General features: G+C 35.9%; 3 protein-coding genes across 6 annotated transcripts; 2 read left to right on the forward strand and 1 right to left on the reverse strand.

Moving 5' to 3' along the window:
* The first annotated feature begins 353 nt into the window (after positions 1-353).
* Rok (Rho associated coiled-coil containing protein kinase) lies at positions 354-9,491 on the forward strand. 3 transcript variants are annotated; one of them, XM_081986723.1, is made up of 16 exons: positions 354-537; positions 863-994; positions 1,724-1,971; positions 2,160-2,284; positions 2,343-2,585; positions 2,638-2,848; positions 2,949-3,331; positions 3,383-4,346; positions 4,697-4,998; positions 5,057-5,544; positions 5,603-5,867; positions 5,921-6,062; positions 6,118-6,295; positions 6,352-6,653; positions 6,709-6,928; positions 8,491-9,491. In XM_081986723.1, the coding sequence occupies exons 3-16, from the start codon at positions 1,791-1,793 to the stop codon at positions 8,579-8,581; spliced, it is 4,095 nt and encodes a 1,364-aa protein (XP_081842849.1). In that variant the 5' UTR covers positions 354-537; positions 863-994; positions 1,724-1,790; the 3' UTR covers positions 8,582-9,491. The 3 variants fall into 3 exon arrangements, with proteins under 3 accessions (XP_081842849.1, XP_081842848.1, XP_081842850.1); XM_081986722.1 differs by lacking the exon at positions 863-994; XM_081986724.1 differs by lacking the exons at positions 863-994; positions 8,491-9,491 and adding an exon at positions 7,000-7,791.
* Positions 9,478-15,349, reverse strand: qua (villin like protein quail). 2 transcript variants are annotated; one of them, XM_081986731.1, is made up of 14 exons: positions 15,210-15,349; positions 13,256-13,351; positions 12,636-12,749; positions 12,384-12,583; positions 12,119-12,332; positions 11,800-12,063; positions 11,525-11,747; positions 11,227-11,474; positions 10,991-11,171; positions 10,701-10,937; positions 10,513-10,641; positions 10,197-10,459; positions 9,949-10,140; positions 9,478-9,893 (listed from the first exon to the last, which is right to left on the reverse strand). In XM_081986731.1, the coding sequence occupies exons 1-14, from the start codon at positions 15,240-15,242 to the stop codon at positions 9,780-9,782; spliced, it is 2,508 nt and encodes an 835-aa protein (XP_081842857.1). In that variant the 5' UTR covers positions 15,243-15,349; the 3' UTR covers positions 9,478-9,779. The 2 variants fall into 2 exon arrangements, with proteins under 2 accessions (XP_081842857.1, XP_081842858.1); XM_081986732.1 differs by lacking the exon at positions 15,210-15,349 and adding an exon at positions 14,841-15,062.
* Positions 15,307-17,406, forward strand: LOC145733759 (tetraspanin-7-like). Its single transcript, XM_081986740.1, has 5 exons — positions 15,307-16,026; positions 16,078-16,266; positions 16,639-16,815; positions 16,866-16,994; positions 17,110-17,406. The coding sequence occupies exons 1-5, from the start codon at positions 15,859-15,861 to the stop codon at positions 17,263-17,265; spliced, it is 819 nt and encodes a 272-aa protein (XP_081842866.1). The 5' UTR covers positions 15,307-15,858; the 3' UTR covers positions 17,266-17,406.
* The last annotated feature ends 1,200 nt before the right edge of the window (positions 17,407-18,606 follow it).

Genomic DNA, 18,606 nt, shown 5'->3' on the forward strand with positions numbered 1-18,606 from the left:
TTGGGGTGGAGCGCTCAAATCAAGATATATATCTAATTTTAGTCTCTACCCCGCAAAAATTACCCTATCCAAAGTGACGTAATGATGTATGGGATTGTATCTGGTCTAAATTGAATAACCATTTCATATGAATGTTGTCTTTATTTTAGTTCTAGCGTCTAAATGGTTTATTTTGCACAACCTGAACCATTTTGCGTTATGAAAAGTTAGTTAAAACTCGAATTTTATCTAATAATCTACTGGTAAGGTGAAATCACTGAATTCAAAACATGTAGCCTCTCCAGTAGTATACAACGTTGAATTCATTGACTTCTAGGTGGGACAGAGACAGTGACAAACGTACTGACATGAATTTGACATTCGCCGTGTGATTACTAATGTGAAAAATGGCTGTCGCTTAGATTATTTTTTTCTTAAAAATATGTTTTTACGAGCTTTTAGAGACGGTTTTCCAGTAGTAAACTGAATAATTTTTAATGAGTGTTACGCGCTATCTAACGCGTTGTATCCATCCCAAGTTTACGTGGTAATGATCAGGTAATAAACCGCCGCTAAGTTGTTTACAACAAAGAAGAGCTTCTTCATCCTGAGAAGATTCAACATTCAAGGTGTAACCTTTGTAACTTCCTTGTACTCACTTGGACTCTGGTCTGTTTGAGTATGCTAGATTGCAAGATTACGCCCTAAATGGCTTTTAACGTCCCAGTGTATACACTTTCATATTAGCTGCTTGTTGCTGGAAGTTTCTGAGATTTTTTGATACTTGCAAGAAAAATGTAGTTTTGTTGTTGTTATTTATCAACCAGAGCTTCATGTTACTGTAGTTTGTTGAAAATGTTGTTTTCTTTTGTGGGATTTAAAGAAAAGTCAAGGGTTGCATCCTGCAAGTATGATCCTTGGGAAACACTTAGAATGCTGCTGTTGCTGCTAGTTTTTGGATACTATCAACTTTAAGCAATCTGATTAGGAACTAATAAATTGTTTCTACATATCTGTAAGTGTGCTATTTGGTTTTATTTTTCTCAATAGCCTGCATATCATATTTCTTAATCTTTTTGACACTCAATGAATCAGACAATTTTCCTGACAATATTTATTGGTATTTATTGATTAATGTACAATTTGTTTAATGACCCATGACAATCATCTAGTAATGTCTGGTAGACTTATCTCAATATCATAATCTTAGATTTCTATTATGTACTATAATAAATAAACCAAAATATGATGTACAACTTAACTGTCCAAACAGTTATACAAATTGAGAAACCTTACAAATTCTGACACACATTTGCTCTCTGTCAAACACTCTGAATAGTAGGTAAACAGGTTTAAACAATTTTCTGATGATCAGGTTAATCCCAGAGAGGATCATATTGAATTATGGTGTTTTTGCAACAAGTTTTCCAGCACTACTTCTTTCCAGAGCTTCCATCAATCTAATCCACCTTTTTATTTTTAAACCCAAAACTCAGACTTATTTTCTACTGTTATTGTGATTGTTGTCTAGGTTTAATTTTCTTAGTCATTGAAAAGTACACAACTCAAAATAATGACTACGAAAAGCTAATTAGAGGGAAGTTTATTCAAGTTATCTCATAAGTTTGAGTAGGACAGATTTCTTTTTATCAGTCTAAACCCAATTGAATAACAGTATTTTTCTTTCTACTTTTGTGACTGATCCTTGTTAGGTTTAACAGTGAGTTTTAATGTCTAATTTCAGGTTTTAGCTCACCAAGCTATACCCCCTACCTTATTTAAAACTAGTACTCCGTTTTTATGCAACAAACATGAACCAATTCCCGGACGAGGATCGCCGCAGGCGCTTGACATTACTGAAGAATAAAATTCAGGATCCCCAAGGAAAAGGCAACATTGATTCCCTTTTGGACACAGTCCAGGCTCTTTACACTGACTGTGATCATCCTGCTATTAGAAAACTAAAAAATGTGGAAATGTACCTCAACAGATGTAAGTTGGATTTTGTATAAAAAATCTAGCTGCTTTAACCTCACAAAGTTGGATAGAAGCTTAAAAACAATATTTAATATTTTGGTCTAGGAAAAATGCATGCAATGTTTACCCTTGTATTATACAACTAACTCAAACAGATTTTAATAATTTTTTTTGTCAGGGTTTAATGTAAAAACACTTTCCAGATGACTCATTTGCTATTGATATTATAAATTTGCGAATGAAAACTGATGATTTTGAGCATATCAAAGTCATCGGACGTGGAGCTTTTGGTAAAGTTCAGCTAGTTCGCCATAAACATACTCGAAAGGTGAGTGTACATTATAAACAAAAACTATCCACACTACAATTTGGTTATTTACATTCAGGTGTTTGCTATGAAACGATTAAGTAAGGCGGATCTGATTAAAAGGTCTGATTCGGCTTTTTTCTGGGAAGAACGGCATATTATGGCTCACGCCAAGTCCGAATGGATAGTGCAATTGCACTATGCTTTTCAGGATGCCAAGCATCTGTATATGGTTATGGATTATATGCCTGGCGGTGATATTGTAAATTTAATGTCCAACTACGAAATTCCAGAGACTTGGGCTAAATTTTATACAATGGAGGTACCCAAACCAGAATTAAGTACTTTCATGGCTCTACTATTCTTTCTCTTAGGTGGTTTTAGCATTGGATGTAATTCACTCAATGGGTTTTGTTCATCGTGATGTTAAACCGGATAATATGCTTTTGGATAGGTTTGGCCATTTGAAATTGGCTGATTTTGGTACTTGTATGAGAATGGATACCGACGGCCTAGTACGATCTAATAATGTGGTCGGTACTCCCGATTATATATCACCGGAAGTTCTTCAAAGCCATGGAAAAGGTAATTGTTTCAGGTTGTTCTGATTATTATATTTGGTCTCAAACATTTTTTTTATAAACAGAATAAAGTTCCCTTTCAATCAAATTTTGTTCTTTTGAAGGTATCTATGGCCGTGAGTGTGATTGGTGGTCAGTGGGCATCTTCGTGTATGAAATGCTGGTAGGGGAAACCCCGTTTTATGCAGACAGTTTGCTGGGCACATACAACAAAATTATGTACCACGAAAGCAATCTTATCTTCCCGGAAGAGGTGGAAATCTCCAACGAAGCCAAATCTCTAATTCAGGGCTTGTTGTGCGATCGCACTCGGCGTTTGGGCCGGAACAGCGTGAACGAAATAAAAAATCATCGTTTTTTCATCAACAGTGAAGGCTGGACTTTTGATAATTTACGTGATTCCGCGCCTCCTGTCGTCCCGGAGTTGGTTGGAGACGACGACACTAGAAACTTTGACGACTATGAAAAAGATGAAACCCCAGAAGAGGTACGTTGTTTGTTTTATAAAGTTGTTAATTCTATTTAGACATTTTTGCAGATATTTCCGGTGCCAAACACCTTCGTTGGAAATCACTTACCTTTTATAGGATTTACTTACAACTCAGACTCGCACATATTGTCTAGTGATGCAGTGGACAGCAACAACACAAATCACATCTACACCAGCAAAGACAATGCTCAAATTAGTAAACTAGAAGCTCAGCTAGAGCAAGAGAAAAGCAACGTTGACAATCTAGAAGCTAAACAGCGAATACTAATTGCTCAACTGGACTCTCTAGCACAGCGAGAAAGCGATTTGAGGAACGAAATCTCTAAATACGACAAAGAGTTGACGTTGCTCAAACAGAGCTGCAAGGAATTTCAGAGAAAGGCGGACACTGAAAGTGATTTGCGAAAAAACACGGAAAAAGTGCTGAGCGATCTACAGCACAAGTTTGAAGAAGAACAGTCGCGAAGAACGAAAGAAATGAACAACAACCAGCAGCACAACGATAAAATCCACATCTTAGAGAAGCAAATAATCGATATGCAGGAAAAGTTAAAGGTCGAAACTGAAAACTGTCAACGTTTTCGCAAACAAACCACCGAACTGACAATGGCCAAAACAAACTCAGAATTGCGCGCCAACGAATATCAAGCCAGATTACAGTCGTTACAAGCTCAAAGAGAATCGATGCAGAAAGAGGTGATAATGCTGCAAGAGCAGCTGAGCCAGAGCAGAAACGCTTTACTTCAAGCATCAGACAATCAGTTGATGCTGGAAAATCGTCTTTTGTCTGTCAATAAAGAGTTGGACAGTGTGAAGCAGAAGGAGTGTAAAATAGCAGCTGACAACGCTCAACTAAGCGAGAAAGTGTCGTATTTGGAGAAGGAAAACGCCGGTTTGAGTGCCGAACTGCATACGGCACAAACGAGATACCAACAGGAAGTTAGAGCTCATGAGGAAACTGAGAAAAGTCGTATTTTGAATAAGGAACAGGCCAACATGGAAGTTGTAAAGGGTAAGTCATGTGGTTTTGTTGTATTTAATCGTTTCAATAAAAAAAAACTTAAAGATAAGACAGTTATTATGATCTAAAAAGATCACGATTACGTTATTATCTATAAATCCGCCGTTAATCAAATTATTAATTCCTGAAAGCAGAACTTATGGAGAGAATTATCACCGGTAAATAAACTTAACCTGTTAATGTCAACACTTTAGATTTGCACTCTTTTTATGTTATTTCCCCCATATTTAACTTTGCTTCAACTTCTTAAAACTGCTTTTTTTGTACTTTATATTCACCTTTATTTTCTACTCGTATTCGTAATAGAATCAATAGTAACTGGATTTTGGTTTTAAATTTAGCATTACAAGCTAAACTAAACGAGGAAAAGAATGCCAGACAAAAAGCAGATTTGAACTTCCAAGAGAAAGAACGACAAATATCCATGTTGTCGGTCGACTATCGGCAGATTCAGCAGCGATTGCAGAAGCTAGAGGGCGAGTATCGACAGGAAATCGAAAAGGGCAGGGCCTTACATTCGCAGGTCGAACAGGAGCAACAGAAAAAGACTATTTTACAATCTGAAATGACCCAGCAAGCAAACGAGGTCACATTGTTGAGAAGCAGAGAGTCTCAGCTATCTGCTGAATTACAGCAACTTCAGGTAAACTGAGACCATTTCTTAAAAAAATGCTTTTTTAACACATCATATTAATCTCTAGGGCGCCAAAAAAGTAATAGAAGAGGAATTAATGCGAGTGAAGAGAAACTGGCAAATGGACCAGTTACAAATGAAAGAGCTACAGGATTCGTTGGAGACTGAACAGTACTTTGCCACATTATACAAAACGCAAGCGAGCGAATTAAAAGAGGAAGTGGATGAAAAAGTGCGGATCAACAAGGAATTTGAGGAAGAATGCGCCTCGTTGAAGCACCAATGTCAGCTGGCTCTAGCTCGGGCTGACTCTGAGGCTTTAGCGCGATCGATTGCCGAAGAAACTGTGGCTGATTTGGAAAAGGAGAAAACGATGAAGGAGCTCGAACTTAAAGATTTGCTGGGCAAGCACCGGAACGACCTCAATGCCAAAGACGTAACGATTAACGCGTTACGGGACCGGGAACTTGAATTAAAAAGACTCAGTGAGCAGGTGCAGAGAGAGAAAGATGATTTGTCCAGAGTTTGTAAACGGCTACAGGATGAGCTTAACCGGTAAGTTGATCTCAATTTCATCTTTGAATTGTTTTTCAAATTACCAGTTAATTTCTAGGATATCGGAAAATAATGAGGAAATAGAAAAGTTGCGAGCTAAACTAGAGACTGAAAGTTTGCTAAAACAAACCGCCATTAATAAGCTTCACGAAATAATGCACAGGAAAGACTTTAGAGACAAACCGGGTAAAAACAAAGTATCCAGCATCGATCTGAGGCGTAAAGAGAAAGACTTGAAGCAGTTACAACAGGAATTGAGCCAAGAGAAGGACAAGTACAATCAGATGATAGTCAGCTCGCAAAAGAACATCCAAGATCTATCGGTATTTTTCCTGTCATACTGTAAAGGGAGTTGGAGTGATTTTTTCTGATTTAGATTCAATTAAACGAGGAGGTGGCTAGCAACAACCGACTCCAAATGGAGCTGGCGAGTAAGGACGCGGAAATCGAGCAGCTCCAATTGAAGTTGGCTGCATTAAACAGCGAAACTGCCTCGTTAAGTTCGGCGGACAACGAAGGTTTATTTTTCAGGGTGTTTTTTCTAACATTGTCAAATTTATGTTTAAACTTTAGGGGAGGAGATGAACTCCGATTTTGTTTTTGAGGGTTGGCTATCCATACCTTTGAAACAAAACATCCGAAGACACGGTTGGAAGAAGCAATACGTTGTTGTGTCCAGCAGAAAAATTATTTTCTATAACTCTGAAAGTGATAAGCAAAACACTGATCCGGTGATTGTGCTCGATTTATGGTAATAATTCCAATCATAAAACCTGTTAATTTATTTTTCAAGTTTGAATTTTACAGCAAAGTGTTCCATGTTCGATCTGTGACGCAAGGTGACGTTATTCGGGCCGATTCCAAAGATATCCCGCGTATTTTTCAGTTGTTGTATTTGGGCGAGGGCGAGGCTCGGAAACCTTCGGAAGAACCCAATAATATGCTGGAAACGGTTTCGGTGCGCAGTTTTGAAGACAAACAGCCCAATTTCGTGTCTCACAAAGGGCACGAGTTCCTCAATATTTCCTATCATATGCCCACGGCCTGCGAGGTGTGCCCTAAACCGATTTGGAATATGTTTAGACCTCCACCGGCCCTGGAATGTCGCAGTTAGTGTCATTTTTCTTCTTGTTTGACTTGTTTATAAGTCACTTTTTTTTACAGGGTGTCGAATAAAAATCCATAAAGACCATCTCGAACGGAAGGAGGACAACGTGTCGCCGTGCAAACTGCACTACGATCCTTCTTATGCCAAAGAACTGCTCCTGTTAGCCTCAACTGTGGAGGAACAAAGACAGTGGGTGACCAGACTGAGCCGGAAAATTCAAAAGTGCGGCTTCAAGGCCAACAACTCGAATTCGGACACGTCCAAGATTTCTCCCAGGTGAGTATCCTACTAAATTGCCTTTTCTTTTTTTTTTTGAGGGGGATTTTGCTTGAATTTTGCCTTTTTAGATGCTTGGAATTGGTAGAGTAGTTACAGAAAAAAGGAATTTTTAGTCTATAATACTCCTTGGTAAAAGTACTCAAAGGCATTCCTAGTGACTTAATTGTTTATTAATGTTAGTTCCGTAGTGATAATGACATCTTTAAATCAGTACTTATACCAATGGCAGTCCGATAATCAACGATTTATTACTTTCTAAGACTATATTATTTTATTTATTTTTTTATTCATTTATTTGGTAGTAATTGTCGTATTATAGTGCCAATTTCAGTACTTTACGTCTTAATAACCTAGTGTAGTGCAGTCGAACTTTCAGTTTGTTTTAGTGCATGACGCATTTATTTTTATTACTTGGGCAGCTGTACTTTTTTAAAGTAAGACTTTTCTCTTTAAACCGGAGGAAGCAAACGAAATTAATGACCCACACTGTCTTAAAATTGGGTCATGAAAACTCTCTGTATTTTTTTGAAAAAGAAATTCAATTAAAGTTGGGTCTGGTAGACAAATCAAGCCACATTTCATCTACCTCTTATCATATTTTTATTTTTCTATTTGTATAAGTATAAACGTATTTTTGTTGTGCATTCAGTTTTCCAGTAACGGGAAAAAGGGACTTAATACTTAAGTTGATAATCCTCACACAGCCATTCGTAAACCAATAACAAGAAAACGAGTAATTTACTAGATTTATATGGTCTGTGATTTAAATATAGTAATACGCCAGGTGAGAAAATAGTATTGCCTTAGGCACGTTTGTATTGTAGTAGATTGTAGTGAAAATAAAGGGCTGATAATAGTAATGGGTAGTGTTTCAATTAGTCACCGCGGTGTGGCGCTTGCTGTAGTTGCGACTGGCTTTTGTTTTTTTTTGGCATTGCACCCCTCTATGCTTTGAAATAGTTGACATTTAATTTAATATTTGTGCTTGTCCTAATGTTTTGCATAACAATGTATGTCAATCGAGTTTTAGTGTATTTTGCTTGTTATATGAAACATGTGATTTATTTGGCCATCTTGCTGAAGGTAGGGAGGTCTTGAATATATCCTTTTATCAAAAGTGATTTTTCGTTTAGTTCGGAGTATTAGTTTGTCTCTTTGTCTTCATTTATTTAAACAGCTTCAATTTGAACACACTTGTACGTGTAACAATTTTTATAAGAAATATTTCTGCACATTGTTTGATATTAATTTAAGTTACAGTGTTTATTGCATTGATTTAACCAATCAGAGAACATCACAATGCATTTAAAAGTAGGCTTTGTAATGTTGTGCCTTAACAAAATTGAACGGTAAGTGCAATACCATCCTATGTTTGTCCCTTTTGGTCAATTTTTTTTAAAATTCTTCTTTTCACTCAATTTATCTTTTTTAGAGTTTTCCAACCTGAATTCCCTAAATATCCTAGTGATTTTGTAGGAAATTGGGTCAGGTTTACTAACCAGCTTTAGCACTAGAACTAAATGGGATAAAATATGAGAAGTTTTCATTTTAATCATCAGGGAATCGACCAGATCGAGTCTAAAGCCATACATGAACGCTCAACAGCGCTCAGCGACGCTACCGACCAATTCGTCGATGAGCAACAAATGACACCAAGATTTGTGGAGGTTCAGACATAAAAAAATGGACGACCGATAACGATAATTTCAGTTTGATTACGACGAAATCAAGCAATGCAATTACCATATTGTAGTGTCGGTATTTTAGAGTTTAAAACGCTGTGTTGTTCTAGTTACATAGCTGAGAAGTATTGCCTTAATAGAATTAATATATAAGTCGCTAATTTCGGTTTTGATCTTTTGCTGAAACTAATATTGTGGGATTTTGTGATATTACCTAGTGAAGTTTGTATGGAATTTTATGCCAATGTGCCTTTTTGAAATGAAGGCTCAAAGGATTAATTAAATTATAAGATGTGCTAGCTCAAAATTTAGATAGCAATAACAATACGAGTTTGCCTTCAACACACTTTGGCTGTCAGTTAAAAATTATATTTATACAGGGTGGTCTTAACATTTACAAACCCAACCTGTGTACTTAAGTAAATGTGATAATCCTTTACACGAATCTACAAAGTATGGTAACAAGGCGTAGAGTATTTTTTTTTAGGAGTTGCTAGTTCCTGTCATGTTTGCAAAATGGGTACCAGCTGCTTTTGCAGGTTGTAATCGCACTCTTTTATGATCTTTGACAATCGAATTAATAATTTTAGCGTTCACATTCCTTCATGCAAACGAAATCTCTATTTAATAATTGATTGTTGATTATTTGTTATTTCTTTTTATTGTACAAAGTAGGTAAAAAGTTTTCAGTGCTGTATCATATCTAGATTTTATCACATTAAAACTTGTGTCGTGCCTTAACGAGGAACAAGTGAACAACGTGGTTTTTTTGACGATTATGTAAATTTAGAACTATTTTCCTCCTAAGTATTGCCTAAACCTGTATACAAAGTAAGCCAAAATGGGTAATTTTAAATAAATTCCTCTTATTTATTGAACGTTTATTTCCTTTGACCTGTATTATTTATAAAAAAAATAAGATAAAGTAAGTACTGGTCTACTCCTAGTTTTTAATCATAGAAACTAACTTTTTGCATGCTCTGAGATTCTCTAGCTTCTAGGCCGCGCAGAATATAACAAAAATGGTGACTAACTACTCCCCTTTATTGTACTTAAATAATGCTTTTGTTTGTAATTATAGTAAAACTACGTCTAGTGCCTGTATGTATGCATTTATAACGTTAACTACATATTACAAAATATCACTTACTTCACCTGACCTAAAGTTAAAACAATCCCACTTTTTTCTTCATTTCCTGTCGTTTCCACCTGGGTAATTTTTCGAAATCAGTGTAGGCCATATCGAAGAGTGAGACGAAGTCATCGTGAGTGAGGTGCAGCTGTTAATAAAACTCAAAAGTTTCAGTAATATGGGATTTTTAAAAGATTTCTAACCTCTTTGTTCAAAGAATCTACTCTGCTTGGTAAGCGATCGTTTGGTTCCCGCAATATATTAATGGGGTACTTTTCGTAGTGATCAAAGTCCGAATTTCCCGAATTGCCGTTTGTATGATTTCCGTTGGGGATTTTCTGGTCTGTATTATTCATTTCGACTTCTTGGCGAATTTTCGAAAACGTCTTGTAGTACTGACAACATTTTGAATTAAAGTCTAGAGGATGTTCATAAACTGATAAATACTAACCTTCCATAGCTTTTTATCCCATTTAGGAAAGAATCCGGTAAAAGTTGGCGGTTCTCTTCCTTGTTTAATGTGAATTATGGTAACGCTCATGTCCCTTTGGCTAGGATCGCTTTGTAGAAACTGAAGGGCAGTTTGGATGCTCAATCTTTGATCTTCGCGGCCGCTTAATTTACCAATCCATATGTATAGAGCCTCCTTTGTGTCTAATAACATTACATTTTCGGGCAGTAGGTCTTTTTGTTGGAAAAATAGTATTTCTTCAACTGAAATAGATAATCAACAGGAAACTTTAAATACATGATGGTACAGTTCTTACCGTGAAATGTTTTTGAAGAATTGCAATAAAACAGTCTAGGCGGTCTCACATCAAAATCGTTCCTCACTATTTGAGTAGAATAAGAGCATCGCCCCCCTAAAATACTGAAAAATTCTTCCTTCTCCTTTCCTGCAAAGAAAACCATTCACAAAACATGTTTTAAATCCTAAAAAATAATTTACAACAACCTTCAAGCAACAGATCGAACTCTTTTCCTGCAAATCCTTTAGCCATTTCCCGTTGATCTCCAGTAGAGTAATTTCCGCACCAAACATAGTACTTTTTACCTCTGCGCAGCACAAAACAAGAATTGGAGTCCAAAGAAGATGCGGTGAAAGCCACTTGTTCTGCTTTGGAGCTGTAACTTGTAGATCCGAACGTTTTCAAAAGGTACTGATGAGGGTTTTTCATGTTTTTGCCGGTGTCTGTATCAAAAAATGCTGTTAATTCTATTAGGGTTGTCTTGTGGTATAATCACCGTCAAAATCAATTCCACGCCCCTTAAAAATGGTTAGTTTGCCTTTAAAGAGTTGAAGAAAGTGAGAGGTTTCTCGTCCTTGTATGATCCTGGCCTGGAAGCCCAGTTGCCCGAGTTCTTCATCGATTTCTGTTAGTTTTGATGTGGTGATATTGATTTCTTCCTGGGATGCGTGAGAGCCCTGCAAAACCAACACTTCATTAAGATAATTTGGACTTAAATGAATTTTATCTTACAATCCAGCAGTAAAGCAGATGTCTTTCTTCGTGAGAAGTGTGATAACTGTACAAAGCAATGTAACAATCACCAGAAAAGAAACAACCGTGACGTTCTTTGGGTACTTCAACAATTCTAGTGTTTTTGATTCTCCACACAGTCATACCACCAGAACCGTCATCGATCAGTTGCGTTTCAGCTGCCAAACTTGGACGATCTTCCATGGTGATTGGATCAAATTTGGTTATCAACATTGGCATTTTGGGCACTAAATTCACTGTTATTAATCATTATTGGTAGTCTGTAAATAGTGTGTACCTTTTCCTTTTGGGAGTTCAGTTTTCCAGAATTTGAACAGAACTTTGAATTCTACGGGTTCTAAACCTTCTACCACTCTGGCTACTCTGGTGTTGCTGTGGTACTTTTTCTTCTTTACGAAACCACGTGCATTGCGTAGGGCTTCGCTCTTTTCTTTTTCGCTCACCCTTTTACCAACCCACACCCAAATTCCGTTGTTTTCCTGGTCTACAATGAACACATCCTGCAAAATACCAAGTAGTGAAGAAGGGTTTTGGTTATAGTAGTTTACTTACATCTGAATTTAAGTCGTTATGACATAAAGGACCGTTTTTCACTTCAGCCACTCTGTATTTTCCATTGTTCTCCGAACATTTGTATAGACGAATGCTGGTTTTAGTTGGGTTTTCCACCATATCACCGGGTAAAACTACCCGTTTTTCTAGCGGTAAATACTTATTAAATTCCTTCTGGATGTTGGGATCGATGGTTTTTTCGTAACCGTCATCCACAAAAATTACATTTGGGATTTTGTACTGATCCTTCATGTTTTGGGAAATCTTTAAAAAAAATGTTTGAGGTTGACACCATTAGTGAAAAGGTGGAAGTTCTTACGATGGTGGCGTGACGTTTTTCTTCAACATTGGCTGCCCTACCCACCCAGACAAAGACAGTCTGAGGAGTTTTAATGATAAAAACGTCACAACTCCGGAAATTGTCCCATGTAAGACCATTCATTTCAATTAAGGCGGGCACACTTTTCCCTTTCACCCTGTATAGTTTCGGGAGTTGTTTGTTGCCGTTTTGTATGATGGCCGGTTTAAGGATCCTACAAAACCTCACACTTTTATCACCTGCAAAATTGCTAAATAAATCTTACCGAAACCCATTCTTGAAATAGCTCAAAAAACGGTCACTTTCGTTTTCCTGAGTTTCTCTATGTTGTGTTGAGCAGCAATTGAGTAAACCATCCAACTCAACGGTTTTGTAGGCAGCCAAACCAGATTTTTCCGGAGTAGTGTTGATACCCAACCAAAAATGCACGTGGTATTCAATGTCTTTACCTTTCAGGTCTCTAGCCTAGACAAAAATAACTGGTTGAATCGGTTCAGCTTGAGTTAAAAATGCATACCACAGAGTCCATTCCTGATTGTTGACCATTTTGGGATGCGGCATAAATTATGTACGACTCTGTATCATAGAATGTGCCATATTGGTCTCTTGTAAGGGCTACAACGTTCATATTCTGGAAAAATTCCACCAAAGATATAGGAGTTGCATAGAAAATATATTTAGTGTTACTATAATATATTAATTCAGATACTTCCTCAATTTCGTTTTTGTTTTTAAAAAAGTTATTAATGGTATTATTAATAAATAACACAATTGCATCAGTAGCAATTCTGATTACTAAAAATTAAATGTATATGATTCTAAAAACAGTTTGTGGCAATCGAATCACTTTAGTGCGGAGAACCCATTATTAGCAATAATAATCACCAGTAAATTATTCAATTTGATTTCTGAAAACTGCTTATATATTTTAATATGAATTTTATAACGGTCTTATTTATGTTTTTAGTGAAATTACGTAAAATGTTTTATGCCCTAATAAGCTGGTTCGTGCACGTCAAATCGTGCCAAAGTTGCGTAAAAAAATTGCACGGAACCAGTTCAGAACCCGTAAAGTTCAATGTCGGTAGCACTTGATCTAGCTTACGTCACAATGTATAGAGAAAATGACAACCTCACCTCAATTCGCCATATAAGAAAATCGGCAAAGTTCTTGTTGATCTTCTTGAAGGCGACATCAATGTTGCCGTGAGTATCATTGTTGATTCCATCATCCTGGAAAGAATAAAAAACGGTTAAAATGTATCGGAAAAATTACTTTCACCATTCCCTTCACACGTTTCGTAATGTTTAATTACCTACATCAATAATTATAGTTGATCTAAAAACCTGATAAATGAAGCAACTTTCCTAAGCAAAAATAACTGGTATCCACTTAATTATTATTTGCAAATGTGTGACAATTTTCTAATTAATTAATCAATTAACCTATTATGTTGTATATTTTTAATCTGGAAGTACTTGCAAACATTTCATTAATCATGCGGGACATTTTGGTGAATTTTGCATTTATAGAGCATGACGGCTTTACTGTTTGCTCAAAGACGTCAATCAAATTCTCTAAAGCATATAGAAGCTTCACAGTCATTAATTGCAAATCAAACAAATCGATGTATTTATTTTAATGTCCATTACCGACCGTGAAGATCAAATGCAAATACGAATTTGGTTTCCGTTGGGAAATTTTCAACATTATTTAACTGGACCGTGGCTTTTAGTGCAATGGCTAATGACATTGTAACATTTTCTATCCTGAACTAATCAAATTACGTTAAAAACTATACCATAATTTTATGCCCTTGTAAAAATTGATTTTTTACAGGGTGTCCAAATTAAAAAAAAAAAACATTGAATCCAAAGTATGGTGCTCTAATTAAACTACCTCATTAACCATAGTAATAACGTTTGTGATTATGTTTAATTGCTTGTTTTTGCGCTGCCTAATATACTAAATGCATCATATTAATCTGAATCCGTTACTATAGTAAGCTCTAGTTCGTTTCGGAAATTATAACTTTTAATTACCACAGTGTGTAGAATAACTGTGAAGCATGGCAGATGGACGTAAACAGGAATAACGGTTATTAATAGCAAATCAGAATCAACCAACCCTTAAAAAACGTGCGCAGGTGTATTATTATAACAATTATTTCTTGCACCAGTAAAAATTACGGTCCAAATTAGATCAGCAACAAAAACCTAGATGCGGTTTATACTAAAACGAGTTGGAATCATTTCAAATCCGTGAAATTCGCATTTATTTTACTGGCATATCTTCATCACGGAAATGCCACTGGTAACTGAACGGATTTTAGAAAATGCCGTTGCACATTTAATATCTATATAATATGTACAGCCAGATGTTTTATAGAAAAACAAACCAACATTAATTGTATTTTTTCATAGTTTCGAAGATATTAACAGTTGAAATTGTGAAGGATGTAAAGCAATAATTTGTTCAATTGTAAAATTAAAAAAGAACTTTCTACTGAGTTTAGTGGAGAAATTGGTGGTTAACGTGGGAATCTTAACGTAAAAACTCCCAATTACTTGAGCTCTCGTGATTATACTGCAATTTTACAGAACAGCATGTGCATAGCAGAAAATTACACTAACTCCCATATGAAACAGCTTTAGCAAATGCTTTTTTAATCTTTAAAAGTAACACTTTTTGCGACATAATCATTTAACCCATATTACTTACATATTCGTTAACGATATCGAAAACCTGCATGATGACACTATTTCAAGTAGAAGAAAGTTGACTTTTTTCACTAATCACTCAAAAACATTTCATGGAAAATAGCAACCCGCGTCAATGTAACCGAATAGCGGCCGTTCGTATAATGCAACTCTTCGACGACCACGATGATGGTGCCCCAGGTCCCCACTAAAGTGGCCTAGACTTCCTAGAGCGTAATAAATGAAGAAAAAGCAACGTACTTAAACACCTTAAAAGCTTTCAACCGTACGTAATTGATAGAAGTAATATGCGAATGTTGCCACTTTTTTCGTTTTAATTTTGATCAAAATTTCAATTTTTAAAATTATTCAAGCTTTATATAAATCTTACCACTTTTCTGGATTTTTTCCATTCGTTAGCCATGTGTACACCAATTCGCACATTTGAAAAAACAAAGAATGGTACTGGCGAGTACCCTAATAGTTGATATTTCGTTTCACATCCGACTTTCTGGTTTATTTAGACGGAATCACGCAGGTTGGGTCTGAATTTTTTACCGGATATGTTTGTGACCCGTGCAATTTATTAACCAAGGTTAATAGTATAATTAAGAGAAATTTTTAGTCCCAGTTTTGTCACTAAATTAGCGCCATCAGGGTTGTCAAAAGTTCGTTGACTTGTACGAGCGTTTATCACTTTCATGTTGTCAAACGTGGAAATAAACAATTAAAACGACGATAACAAATGGTTCTATTGTTTCTTGTACATGAAATGATACACCAGAATTGAATAGTGAGAATAGGAAGAAAAATTTTCATTGTTTTGGTTTTTTTATTGCTTATTCAGTAACGTTTTCACTTAATAATTACTTTCAAATTAATCTTGTATAGAGAACATTTGAAAATTTTATATAAAAAAATGCAATATTTGTGTCCTAATTTAATCAACCTTGGAAAGATTGAAATGCGATTCAGACAACACAATAAGGGTAGTAAAACGTCCGAAGAACGCATTCCCAATGGAAAAAGGCGCATGAGCAATGCAAATAACGTTCCAGACGAGAAAAGGGAGGCACACTAGTCTGGATACAAACATATGCTGTACTGTACGTAGCTTATTAACTAAGAAAATGGGAAAACACTTTCAAACTGTAGCGGCTTTGGCCTGCATGAAAAGTCTGTTAATGATCTTCAATTTTGTTTTCTGGGTAAGTTTGACTGAACGTTAATATTTTCTACTAAATCGTTTTTATTTAAAGGTATCCGGTATAGCCATTTTTGCCATTGGAATCTGGATGGAAGTGGAATTGCACAAGTACATGGAGATGAGCACTGAATTCAGCGGGACTGCACCTTATGTTCTGATTGGTACTGGGGCTCTTATCATATTTATCGGTACTTTGGCCTGTTGTTGCACTGTTAAGGGTCAACCTGTTCTTCTCTATGTGGTAAGTTAAATTCAAATTTTGATGATGCTACTAAAAAATTGTCTTTTTTACGTTAAAAGTATCGAACAATGACCCCTTTGAAGAAGAATACCGCGATGCGAAACTCTGTTATTACGTTTTGTTATTATCTAGAAAAAGACGTACCTCATTATAATGGGTTATCCATGCGAAAATACAACACGAAGCGAAGAAACGGCTTCGGCCGGATCTTAATCTGCCACGAAATTAATTTCCGATATAGACCGTGATCGACAATAGAGATAATATGACCAGAAAAATGATAGACTAAGTAAAATCTCGGTTCATTTTTAAAGTTTTAAGAAATAGCCTAGTCAAGAATGTAACTCTTATAAAGTTGTAATTTGTTTTCAGTATGGAGCCTTTTTGGCAATAGTCTTAGTTCTGGAACTGGGTGCTGGAGTGTCAATATTCGCGTATCGTGCCAAATTGAAAGAAGGTTTCGACAAAGGCTTGACTGACGCAATGGAGAATTACCACAACGACAACCACACCAAAATTTCCACCGATTTGGACTTGATTCAAAAAACGGTAAAACTCGTAATTTTTCCAAAAATTTTAAATTTACGAACAAATTACAGTTGCATTGCTGCGGTAACCACGGTGCTCAAGATTGGCTCAATTTACCCCATAGAATGCCGATACCAGTATCATGCTGCATTCAGGATGATTGTCACACTGAAGAAGATGCTCATCAGATTTATACTCAAGTAAGTGCAAAACACACCCTAAAACCCTTGAATTATTGTCACCCCTATAACATCCTACCCTCTGGCCACCACTATCAAATATGTAGGACAGTGTTGTCATGTGTCATTTTTACAGGGTTGTTACAACAAAGTGGTCAATTTTCTGGACACAAACATTGGACTGGTGGCTGGGGCGGCTGTAGGAATTGCTTTTTTTCCTTTGGTCGGTGTCATTTTGTCCTGCTGTCTCGCCAGTATTGTTAATAAAACTAAATACGAACCGATGGCTTAAGTCTGACGTTTTTTATGAAACACGTCCGATAATAGTATTTTGTTAATACTCTACACATTCTTAAAAAATATACTATATCATTAAAATAACTCAGTATGATAATTACAATATTTAAATAATACACAAAAATTATATTATCAATTGTCTATTTTCTCATAATATGTTCACATCCATCTCCATTTATTCCCAAATGTGTCCCATTGTCAAAATATAACAAAAAAAAGAAATTCTGCCCCTCTTCATATAGGTATATAAAAACTAATTCAATATCACAGTTCAATATTTAGCTACTTTCAAATAACCTTACTAACTACATTTCATCCAAATCTTCCTCTTCTGGATCAACAGTTTTACCAAACCAATCACTGACTTTATCATAAAATGGCATATCATCCTCATTTTGATCTGGAAAACCTTCTTCATCAGACTCATCACTGCTTTCCCATATTTCCAAAAAAGCCCTCCCAAATGTACTTGTTATATTGTTTTTACTGTAAATGGGCTTGAATTTTTCAAGAAACTTTATAGTTTGTGATTCCACTATTGCATTTTCTTCTTCAACTGGATGATGTTTTTCTGTCAGGGCTTGTTTCAGGAACAAAATAGCCTTATCCATCTGAGCAAAATGCGTCACATACAAAGCAGGTGGGGTTGAGCACAAATTTTCAATCCATTCACAAATTCTTTCAATGCTATCTTTGTGATTTATTGCTTTGGGTGACACTACTTGACGAAAAATATCCCCAACTGAATTAATAGTGTAAATGAAAACATTATCATTGCTTTGACAAGTTTTCAATCCTGTGGTGGCAAAACTCAACCTTTTATCTAGATTTTCTTTCAAGCTTAGTGATGGCTCCTTTAGAAAAGCTTCTTGTAAAGTGGTTTTTAAGTCTGGGGCTTTAACAGGTAGTCCAAATGCTACACTACCACCAAAAATTACTTTATCTGAGTCTTCAGAATTTGCTAGGCATAAGTAACATTCAGTATCACAAATTACGGCATCAACAAACACTGGATAATTTAGAGTATGAGAATATGTTTTAACACTTTCAAACTTATTGAAATCAGTTTTGATAACATAGTGCTGTGAAATCAATAACAAAGACTCATTTAATAGTTTATAACTGTACATTTGGTTGCATTTAATTAACTGAGGGTCAAGTGTTCTCAATAACTCCCCAGTTGAGTAGTTAAAAAGTTTCACCTCAAATTTTTGTAGAACTAATAGCTGAGTGTCTTTTATTATGTCACATTGAATTATGTCCTCATCAAGGCTGAAAATCACTTGGTTTGAAGTTATATCCTGCACTTTTAAATTATTTGTAGTGGCCAACACTA

The sequence above is a fragment of the Ips typographus genome, linkage group LG9 (genome assembly GCF_016097725.1).
Source record: "Ips typographus isolate SLU linkage group LG9, UJ_Ityp_2.0, whole genome shotgun sequence".
NCBI classification, from domain to species: Eukaryota; Metazoa; Arthropoda; class Insecta; order Coleoptera; family Curculionidae; genus Ips; species Ips typographus.